A 12,091-nucleotide genomic window follows, 5' to 3' on the forward strand; every position below is an offset into this window, starting at 1 on the left:
ACCATTATATTTTCTAAAACGTGTAGTTCTAGTACACAGAGGATTAGAATCGCATTTCCATTGCAATACTATCATTTGCATCCAATGATGCGGACGGATGCTTATGATGTCGAACATTGGACACCTCCTGGTATGCATCAATGTGAATCTAGCTCGGCACCTTTCACATAGCTCCATTTGCACCTTTTGACAATCCATGCGAACGAATTACGATCGTTTTCACAACTACTTACTTACTTGAGTAGATTTAAAGTCAGTCAATTCTCCTTCCACTTGAAGTAGTTTTAGGTTGCTTATGAAAGAAGTACTTCTAATCGTACTTGAGTAGATTTTTTCGTCGCTACTTCTAATTAAGTATTTTTATTACTACTTTATAGTCATATCGCGCTAGGCGAGACGATAAATCTTGAGATTTCGTATGTAGCCACCTCCGAGTAACAGCTAAAAGTATGTGACTCCCTCAAGCCGACCAAGTATACTTGGACATATACTGACTTTGGTACTTCTCATAACTTTCTTTTTCGTCTTCCTCTTGAAGTAGTTTTGACATGTCCGAGAAATCACAACTTCTACTTGTATTTGAGTAGAAATGAAAGTATTACTTGCTCCAATTGAGCAGTAACGCTGATCACGTCGACCGCTTACAGGGGATAGAAAAATATTAAGACCACCATGAAAATGTAATGGTTTTTTAATATTCAAAACTGCCATACAAAACGCAAACGCAAATCCTTCGAATTACTTGAAACAATCACTAGAAATTTACCAATGCCCATTTCTGGCTGTTTCCTATAATTGATACGTATTTAATTAATTTTTGCATTAATGTCCACCTTTTTAAGAATTTGCACTCTTTTTGTTAGAAAACGAGTTAAAATGCGATCATAAAGTCGACTACGACGCACCAAGCGCAAGAATGTCGTTAAAAATCGAGTAAATCGTGAGTTGAGTCAAAGTGATGACCTTAATTAAAATTTATTTTAGTCAACACTACGTAATATCGTAAAAAACTGGTAATTCGGGAGTCCAGCCGAGGTGATGACTTTTTTATTTTGTCAACACAGTAGCCTACTGTCGGCCGAAAAAAATTTCAAAATCACCAGGTTTCTTCTCCGGTACTTGAACTTTCAGAAATTTTGAAAAGTGTCCTCTTTCCCAGATCTCAAAATATGGTATCCCTAAAATTCTATTCTTACGTTTGGTACTTTGCAAACAATTTGCAGGTTTCATCGTAGACGTAGGTGATTTCGAAAACAATATTTGACCTGTTGCTGTTGTACTTCCAACGTAATGTGACTAACAAAACTCGAAATTTGGTCAATTTATGAAATTGGGCAAATTCAATAGCAATAGAATATCTCACGTGATCGGATTCAGCCGCTGAAAATTGGCCCACGTCAAAGGTTTTGGCGCAAAATCTTTGTAGACCAGAACTATTGTCATAGCTTCAGTTTTGAAAGTGAAAGCTGGTTTCGGTGTTTGCGACTCAACACACTAGAGGAAATGAAAGACGTGAAGATTGATTGCACATTTGATGTGGAGAATTGCTTTGCAGGGCATTCATGTACTATGCCATAAGTTTTATTGCAATTTAACAGCAGTTATTTCCATTGTATTCACTGCAAACAGTATCTTCAGCCTCTCTGGATGCAAGTTCCACATACAAAGCAACGATCGTCAGGCATAATTCGTAATGGTACCGTGTTTTGTACTGGGAACTAACTGAGTTTGTCGATACAATATCTCAGACAGTATCTACCAAATTAGCCTTTATCTCGCTTCCACATCTAAAAATTTCCCTACAACAGGAATAGCACAGCGACCACCACCGTCGCCTTACTATACGACTCACAATTGAAAACAACAAAATGTTCTGCGTGATTATATTCAAAATAAAAACTGGCAAGAATCGTAGTCGAGTCGGTCCGTCCGAAATCGGGAAAGGATCAAGTACAAAACGAACAATATAACTGGTTCATATCGGAATGTATGGTATACAGATCTCAGCCTTTGACGCGCTACCAAATGTTGAAGAAGGACGATTCGGTGCAGTCCACCCCGCCGTAACCGTAAGGGCAATAGCATTCATCTGGAGCAGTGCATCGTCCTCCGTTTTGACACGGTTTGGAACATACAGCTGTGAAATATAGGGTAGAGTGTGTGAATAGTGAATCTGCCGAACAATCTGCAAAGTGCAGAGGCGGTCAGGTCAAAGTAATAGACGCTGGTGCTGAAGTAGAAGAAGCGTCGTAAATGTATACTGAATTGCACGTAAAAGTATCAGTTTTAAAGACATGTCAAAACAATTTCACTTGGAAGTACAATATGAAGATATCAATAGTTCTTAAGTAGCGTACTATCAAAATGTAGTTAATAGAGGAGCCGCATAATTTTAGAGGTCGATTAAATGTGGATATTTTCAATATTGCAGGATACATATTCGCGACTAACACTACATGAATAATGACGCGATATGATTTTTGTAAATATATACTGTTACTGTGATAATGAGACCATTTCGCTAACTTATATATACAAACTCTTGAGTAAGAAGCGAAAGTAGCCCACAAATATTTGAGCATTCCGAAAAAGTAGGAGTACTTCGTTACCGACCACCTCTGTATATAGGAGGGAGATGTAGTGTAGAGGATCGGAATTCAGTCTATCGAAATCCACCCAGAACACTTACTTGCCTGGACTGACGTTTTAAATAAGCTTGGGGTCATAATATGCAACTATATTACGACATATCGCATTTTCACATCATATTCCGCTGCAAATTTTAAAATATTGGCAAGACACCAAAAATTATTTCCTCAACATAAATTGGATTGTTTGGATTTCATCCCTAACCCAAATGCAACCCCAGCCCTAACTTAAACCCACTTGTTCAAGTGCGACATGGTCTGGTCATATGTCTACTGAGCTTATCGACCGCAAACGTACAAGCATCAATAAAACGTGTTGTCGTATTATCGTGTATGGGCATAAAATTGTGTATTTTGGTCGTTAAACACACTGGAGTATTTCAACGTAGTATCATACGTGGTTGAATTTATTAGTTTATTCATATTGAAATAAACCCGATTATTATCGGCTGACACTCGTCAGGGGTAATCGTCAGCAACTAGTAGAGAATTGGAAAGAACATTGTTTATCGATAATCGTATCGCTGAATTTGTATCATCACGTAACCGACTTTGTGACCTGAGTGTATCTTATATTTGATCGTTATATGATATCATGTGATCTTCTTTCGTGGTATACACTGCGTATGTCATTGGCATTAGCGGAAGAGGACGTCAGTCGGCATACACAAAATAGTTTCTGAGGGGACCAGCACTTCAACAGGTTATCACCCCATTCCACATGATCATAAAATACCAACGGTAAGCCGAATAAGATTGAAATTTTGCAATTCTTTCTAATTTTCCAATAAAATAAGGGCATGAAGTAAGAATAGAGATACCATGATGTTATTTCCAACGAAATTGATACTGCTAGTCCCCTTAAATCATACAATGACAGCAACAACACACAAGTATCTAAAACAACACATTGATATCCAATCTCACGTGTCTCGCATCTGGTTCCCGTCCATCCCTTCTTGCACGAGCACAAATTAGGCCCGGTGCAGTATCCGCCGTTCAGACACCGCGACGCACACACCGGCTTCTGACACCTGGCCCCTTCCCAGCCGTAGCTGCAAGTGCACCGTCTATTGGCTGTGCAGCGGCCGTTGTTGTGACATTTGTACAGACACCGCACTGTAAAATAAAGGTTATCAGATGGATCACGGTATAACTGCAACATAGAGCGTTGTGATCATTACGAGAAATGTCACACCATGAATATTTGTAGCCTTATGCAACTGTGTTTTTGACTTTGAGATACGGCTAATCGAGATTACGAGACTCCATCATTGAAAGTGAAGCATCAGATCTATATTCTCATTGATAAAATATTACCGAACGCGTCAATACTAGTCAGACCTCAAGATTACCGGACCACAATGTGACTGATCGACCTCGCCTACCGAAACATGTAGCATTCCTTTTGTCAAGTCCTTTTCATGTTATCCTTTCTTAAATCCAGTGTGCATGCCTCTTATTTACATGCAGTAGGTAAGGTGGGTGTCTGATTAAAAGACTACTCCAAGTCGTTTCGGCACCCTCCTATCTTTTCATTATGTCGCAATCTTATGGTGTATTATTTTTTTTTTTTAAATAAACTGATGAAGGCGTATATTTTCGTTAAAATTGATACTCGAATCCGATGCGCGCACTACAATCGTTGTGCTCATCTCTAGTCAGCAACACACCAGCGGTGAAACAGAATCCATACTAACCAACACACTGTGGAACGCCAGTCCATTCGCCTGCTTGACATTGAATCAGCAAGTTCGCGACCGGTATATAACCAGATGCGCAGCAGTATTCGAGAACCTCTCCGTCGTCGTAATGATCTTTTATGTCTTGTCCGTCGACAAGCTGCGACAGAAATCGGCATTTTATTGGAACCTTCTGGTTCCCGAATTGGACACGTTCAAATGAAATAATGTCGTGAAAAATTACGACAGATATATTACCTGTAGGCCAGAAAAATACGGAAGACACTAATGTCAAATCTACGATGGGTGTCAAAGCAGAATTTTGTACCAGACAGATGCTGGTGGAGGTTACCAGTTAATACGGTACTTGATGAATTTGGCAATATGAATGTAAGAAATGTTGTTATTATGAAAGCCATGTATCAATCAAATCTATCAATTCTGTGTGAGATGCGCCACTTGATGAATCTGGTATGTTAAATTGGCACTTGATCTTTTCGGTACTCAGCAATTGGTATGTTGATGTTAATCCAGCAGTTCTCAGCAGCCAGTACGCGGACCGGTGCCAATCCGTGGCAAGTTTCGTGCCAGTTCAATAAATATAGAAATATACCATCAAATTTTTAATTGATTAAGAAGTTAGGAACGTATTTTACAGCATGATGGCGTTAGAGCAAGTTTCTGGTCTACTTTATGCATACTTCACTCTGCTGCAAGTGTTGTAAAGCTACGGAGATTTTGAACGAACTTGGTTAAATTCTGACAGCGCAGTTTAGCGACACTTGTATTAAAGCAGGGGTCACCAACACGAAGCCAGCGAGGTCCTATTCTGCGACCCGCGACCTGATTTTAGACATCGGAAGAACGCATAATAAAGCGCATTTTGGAATGCTGTTAACAATACTGTTGTTGTTTTTCAAAATAAGATATTCTCCAGTGCCCAACATAACTATTCCTCGCTAGCTGATAGTAATAGCATTCCGTGGAGGAAGAATTGGGTGATATGGATGGGCATATTACCTGGACGTGGAATGACCCACACATTGCTAAGGCCGAAAGGCTTAGGAAAATGCCCGTGGCTTCCCCGCATGATCAAGCTTTACGACGACATAGTTTTCCAGCAAGTACCCAGTCTATTTAACAGGGTTGTAACCAAGTCACAAGGCTCCGAGTCACAAGTCAATCTCACTTTTATATTTTTGACTCGAGTCAAGTCGAGTCATTTTCAATTCCCACCGAGTCAAGTCCGAGTCCAAGTCAGCGAATAGAGGATCGAGTCCGAGTCATGGAATTATGACTCGAGTCCGAGTCCAAGTCATTGTGTTGACTGCTCAGTTTCCGGTTAAAGTCTTCCTAAACCCACTTTTTAACCCTGTTTGGTGATATTGAATGGTTCGCATTTATAATATATCAATTTTCCTCACTTTTAGCAGTTCCTGGTCGCATTTTCAAGCACCAGTACCAACAAACGAAATCCCAATAGTGTGTTGGCTTCGAAATTACAATAAAATATCGGTCTTGGCCGTTTGAATCTCGAGTCAATGACTTGCTTCGAGTCATGCGCAATGACTCGAGTCCAAGTCGAGTCAATACACAGATTGACTCGAGTCGAGTCGAGTCATTTCCGTATTTTGAGAAAATGACTCGAGTCGAGTCGAGTCATCCGAAAATCGTGACTCGAGTCGGACTCGAGTCGAGTCATGACTCGAGTCATTACAACCCTGCTATTTAACCCCAATATTGATTCCTTGGTCGATGAAAATTGTTATCAGGTATCGTGCACAGCTCATAGTCCAAAATAGAATGAAAGTGATTATCCGGTTTGTTTTTATTGTATTTGTATTTCTTCGATAAAATATTATTTCCTTAGTGGTAACCACACTATGCCGGTCGCCCATGTTCGAAAGCACAGCGCTGTGAAGGGTTAAATGAGGGTAGAGGGTTAAAAACGTGGTTGGTAAACTGTTTGTCTTATTTTATCCCGATATTGAATTCATGCGACCCGCGGCCTCTGGTACATTTCAAAAGTGGGCAAGGACCCGTTTTGAGTTGGCGACACCTGTATTAGAGGCTATAGCAAACAGCAAAGTCGCTCTTCTGTTACATTATACCAAACTATCACAATCAAATTGGTTGTTTTCAACAGGATTTTGCAAGCTTCGGATTGTGGAAACTTAAACAGGACCACGTATAAATATATCTTATCAAAAACACAGCTTTCAATGAAGTTTTTAATACTAAATTTGAGATGCATTCATCTATCGTAGGGAAATTTGGGGTTAATTATGATGTTTGAAGGTTCGCCGGAACGCAAAATTGGCTTTGAAGTTTTAGCGGTCCGCGAGGTCTAAAAGGTTGATAACCACTGAATTATTTTATCTAGATTAGGGGTTAGGGTTGGAGGTATGTGTGAATTAAAAATTGGGGACACAAAGTGCCAAATAAAAATAAAATTATTAATAATAGAATAATTTATAGAGAGTCGAATGTAGCAATATATCATACCCACATTAGGGCGCTGAACATAAGTGTAATAAAATATAAAAAAGTCAGCAATAGGTATAAACGATAGAGTGCATAGTTGAAGGTAAAGAATAAACACTACCACAGTTGGAATGCGCATGTAAATGAAGCGGACAAGTGCCGAATTCACAGGCATGCATGTTGGAAATCTGGTAAATGAATCGATTTTCCGTCGAATTATTGACAGTGTGCTTCATGCACGTTGACATGAGAATCCAGGGTTCAATATTCCCGTTGTTTATATGGCCATTTCATTGCGATTTTCATCCAAGGAAAAGTACTTATCCATACTTTAACTTTGGTGCTGTGCAGCTCAGGAGGTGCGCAAGAGTAGACAGGCTTGATTTCAGCAAAGAGACTTTTCACTTGAAACGGAGCGCAGAATGGTTCCACGCCCTCCCACTCACCATCTTCGCGACACACACGCACAGGGTCACCTAAAACACACAACATGCCGCATTCAAGTCAGGGATCATTTCAAATTTTAATCGTGAATAAATAACGAAACGACATATTTATTTCAATAACAAGATTCTTGGAAGAGTTAAATCTAGAAAAACGATGCAAAACAAGTTTGACTCAATTCCAACCTGTAGAAGCGAAGTTATCTGAGTTTTTCATTGATAACTCTGGGATTATCCAGTCAATGTTATTTTTTCAAATCAAAAATTTATACCTACTATAACTTCGCTTCTATCGGTTGGAATTGATTCAAATTTTTATAAATCGATTTTCCCGGGGTAGCCAGCAAAATTTGAAAAATTGTTTTTAGCATTTTATATCAAATTTAAAAACTGTAAGAGCTTCGCGATTACTGGTTGGAAGGGATTCAAATTTAGTGTGCATCGTTTGTTTTGGCAACCTGACTATTTAATAGCCTAGCAAGCAAGGTTTGGAATAAAAAGTTTTTTAACACACCTAACCAGGCAGGTTCATGCTTCACGTGAGAAAATATTGATAACGATTGCCACACTATTATACCGGCACTCTCATTTTGCATTGAACATTTATGCAGGTGTTAAGAAATTCATTTAAATGTACGAATGAGATACCGTACATTCGAATTTATATCTGGTTCAATAAAGGCTACGTCGTCGTGTCGATGTGTCTGTGTCTACAAGACAGGCTGTCGATTGTTACGTCAAAGTAATATACCTGAACATGTTTAGATCAGAACGTTCCGGACTCAGATTACACATCAATAACATCACGTAAATCATCGCATCATACATCGCATATCACATACATATCGAGTATTTACAACGCGATTCGCCGTTACGGAGCACTGCGCCCGGTAATTATCGTCTGCCACCATGCAATGAAAAACAACTACCTACCATGCAGTCCATTTCCCTCTTCACACGTAACCGTTACCCTGTCACCGACATACATCGCATTTTCGGGTTCAACAACTCCTCTTTCCACTGCAGGGTGGGGGCCGCAACTTCTCTCGCAAACCGGCTCTTGGCCCGACCATGAGCCGTTTGCTAGACAGGCCCTGAAATACGGTGCAGATTAATAGTTGAACTTGAGTTTTTACTGTTTGACATATGATTTTGAGTAGCATGAAGTTTTATTGCTGCTTCAATCACAGATATAGGTAATGCAAAATGCATTGTTGAATAAAGATTGAATTCGCAAATCAGACGCGGACTTGGAAGTAAAAAAATCTGAAGCACGGAAGAAATTGAGAATTAAAATTGTAAACTCGGTAATAATTCAATAATACAATGACACCTTCATATTGACATTGTATTTGTATCAGGGTTGTAATAACTCGAGTCATGACTCGAGAATAGGACGGCAATGATCAACACTTCATTCCATTGAACGGCGAAGTTACCACACATTTGGTATTTCGTCTATCAGCACTGTTACTTGGAATGCGACCAGAAACTGCAAAAGGGAGCACAATTAATATATTATGAATGCCAAGCATTCGATATCACCAAGCAGAGTTGTAAAATGTAAGACTTCAACTCGAAACTTAGCAGTCAACACAATGACTTGGACTCGGACTGGAGTCATAACACTATCACACGCACTCGATACTCTGCTCGCAAACGTGGACTTGAAGTGGTGGTGAACTGAAAATGACTCGACTTGACTTGAGTCAAAACTAGAAAAGTGAGAATTACTTGTGACTCACCAAGAAACTAACTATCTATCCATGTGCAATCCGGATTAATATCTCTAAAACCAGTTGCTTTGAAAGAATCAATAAAGTCTGGATGTAATGGCGAGTAATATTGGCTGATTCCATACTCCAGATCAGCTATCGTACCTCAACGCATCTCCTCTAGTCATGAGATAGCCCTCGTCACATTCAGTCTCAATTTCGCTGCCATAGTTGTAGTCGAGAATATCCACTTTTCCATTTTCCACCGGCGCAGGTACATCACAACTGATAACTGTAAAATCGAAAAGGAGGGTTGTTGGAAACGGATAAAAAATAGATGAACTCAGTAACGATGCACTTCCCCTTTTTTTGAGTACTCAAGTAGGCTTTGTCTATACTTACACTTGTTGCTGAAGAAATATGTGAAACTGTGAACAGTGAAACTGTTTTTGCGTCTAATTCCTATTTTACTTAACAGTTTTTTGGTGAAACTGGACTTTCAAAAGTGACAAGTAGTTTGGGGATAGCATAACTTTCAAGATAGATATTGTCACATAAGCAGCATGAAATGACCACTTTATCTCGAGATTGGAATAATTTTGCAACCAACAGGGTTTCCGAATGTTTCTACAGTTGCAACACTGACACTGGACACAAAATTCTGAATTTACTCTTGCGTCTTGAAATTAATCAGACTGGCGGTCATGAATATAATGCGTAGGCTACTCGCAGCGCGCACAACTGTATCCGGCTTACCTTTACAGACAGGGTGCTCCTCTGACCAGGATCCCATTTCGTCACATGTCCGAATGGAGCTTTCTTCCGGGTACAAGCGATACCCTTCTTCGCATTCATATGATATCACATTTCCATAGGTATAGCTGAATATACATGATATCTTTGATAGATAATTCAGTGAATATACAAGTATATATCACTAATAAAATGGTCATTAAACAGATGGAATAAACACACTGTAAACGAAATTAGTGAATCCCACAGTTTAATGTGTATCTGATATCAGTCAAGGTTCACATCAGATTACAAAATGTTGGTTTCACACCAATTCCAGTTGGTGAAAGTGAGCCAATGCACCTATTTATATTTAAGGTCGGAAGCCTGTTTAAATCAGGGGTCACCATCACGCAAGGTCACATTTTGCGGCCGTTGATCTCCCTTCAAATTTCGGAACAACGTCAAGCAAAGCATTTCCAAATGCTGAATCAGATTTGAATTTTCAAATATTGTTGTTGTTGTTTCGAGATAAGCTATTCAGTATTCCTCACTAGCTGAAACAGCTTTGGCGATGCCAACACCATCCACAGATGGAGAATCAGCTGATATGAATTGACATATTACTTTGATGTGCAATGGTCCAGACACTTATGAGACATATACGCTTGGAATGCGGCTTAAAGGAGGGGTGGCCAACCTGCGGTCGTAGTGGGAAATTTTTGCGGCCTTCGACACGTAATTCAATTAGTAGTCTTCGAGCTCAATAAATATTTTACTGCGGTGGATGTTGTATTGAAAGCTATCTTCAAGTACTGCACCACGAACCAACTATTTAATTAATGTAAGTTTTTAATAATCAGGGATGGATAGGCTCGTGGGTAGCAATTGTTTTTGAAATTTCATGGCCGACATAATTGCTAATCAACCCATGTCAATACTTTTTAATACATTTGGATTAAAGTTGAGTTGGTCGATAATATGTTGGTACCCGATAAAATCATAAAACCTCGAGGTGACACGCGGTCAGAAAAAGCTGCGATCTACTGTTTTAAGGCAATTGTGTCTGCACGAGCAGGTGTAGTGACATGGATTTACAAAGTTAATGATTAAGTGGGAATAAAATCTTTTGCGCTGTAGTTTTTCCAATAATTAATATGCAGACTGTGAAAAGGAATAGGAGGGGCGTTGTACATTTTGTCCTTGATGTATTTTACGGCATCTACACCGACTCATGATAGACATACACCCGATCTGTGCATATGCCGCTGGACAAGGAAGGTGCAGATTTATCCGTGTAAGATTTTCTAAGTCTTGCACTCTCCGCCATGCTATCCAGGTAATGCTGATCGCCAAGCGGGGAAGTAATAGAGACCAGTGTTACTAATCAGGTCTTTGGTCTGAACCGGCCGGGAATCGAACCAACGCTCTACCGACCAAGAAGCCGGACACTTCATTATGGAGGCAATCGAGAAGAATCAATAATAACATACTCATTTCCGCCAAGAATTACTCCGTGAAGTATAACAGGAGGGCTGCCACATATGACCGGATTACAAATAGGCAGCGTGTCAGTCCACATCCCTTCCAGTGTGCATTGTTGCCTTGGAACACCCTGGAAAATGACATTGATAAGTGTATTGGTGTTGTTGCAATTTACATCCATGTGTTATTGTTGATCTGCAGCATAGTCCACTTTGATTTTAGCCAATCAACTTTATTATTACTTACTTATTAACAACTTACGCATTACCTATCAAAATCTATCAATTAAAAAGTGAGAGTTTATTACTGAAATGGTCATAAACACTGGGTGACATGGCCCTTGCATCACAGCCACAATCCTCAGCACGCCGCTTTACTCATGAAAATATGTCTTCGAGTTCAGAATAGTTTTTACAGGCTAGTAATAGATAATAATCTGATACCAAGATAACTAACTTTACACGAATTTTGCTGCAATAATAGTTTTTAAACCTTAGATCTGTAAGTTTACATGGATGGATCACCACGTCTATTTGTATACAATTATAATTTGACTGCAATACTTCTATGACAGGTACGTCTATGACTGTATGCCCCTGTGAGCTATACAATATAGCTTACAGCAGACCCGGGCATTGTGCGGCTCGCGGGCCAAATACGGCCTGTGACGCGATTCTGAGCGGCCTGCGAACGGTGCTTCGGAACTTAGACAATACAATATATTTATTATTATTGATGTGTGAAAAAAAATACGGTAAACTGAACCGGAAATGCGTTTACTTTAAAGTCTAGTTCATTTATATACCGTGATTACGTACGAGTAACCAAGCTTTAAAATATAGTCAATATAACAAATTATGCCTTTACAGTTTAAGTACCTAGTCACTATTTTCACATGCAAG

At 39.5% G+C, this 12,091-nt stretch overlaps 1 protein-coding gene across 3 annotated transcripts in view; it reads right to left on the minus strand.

Moving 5' to 3' along the window:
• Window positions 1-1,869: 1,869 nt before the first annotated feature.
• LOC145434897 (sushi, von Willebrand factor type A, EGF and pentraxin domain-containing protein 1-like) overlaps window positions 1,870-12,091 on the minus strand; it is a 221,150-nt gene continuing 210,928 nt past the window's right edge. For all 3 annotated transcript variants that reach the window (XM_080312126.1, XM_080312125.1, XM_080312124.1), the window contains exons 117-124: window positions 11,198-11,319; window positions 9,729-9,853; window positions 9,138-9,264; window positions 8,191-8,351; window positions 7,145-7,290; window positions 4,349-4,490; window positions 3,576-3,767; window positions 1,870-2,137 (exon numbers count right to left, since the gene is read on the minus strand). In XM_080312126.1, the coding sequence (XP_080168252.1) occupies window positions 2,019-2,137; window positions 3,576-3,767; window positions 4,349-4,490; window positions 7,145-7,290; window positions 8,191-8,351; window positions 9,138-9,264; window positions 9,729-9,853; window positions 11,198-11,319 (1,134 nt within the window). In that variant the 3' untranslated portion in view covers window positions 1,870-2,018. The remainder of the gene's footprint in view (window positions 2,138-3,575; window positions 3,768-4,348; window positions 4,491-7,144; window positions 7,291-8,190; window positions 8,352-9,137; window positions 9,265-9,728; window positions 9,854-11,197; window positions 11,320-12,091) is intronic.

This window comes from Botryllus schlosseri, chromosome 3 (genome assembly GCF_051294905.1).
Source record: "Botryllus schlosseri isolate E-star chromosome 3, Bs_hap1, whole genome shotgun sequence".
NCBI lineage: Eukaryota > Metazoa > Chordata > Ascidiacea > Stolidobranchia > Styelidae > Botryllus > Botryllus schlosseri.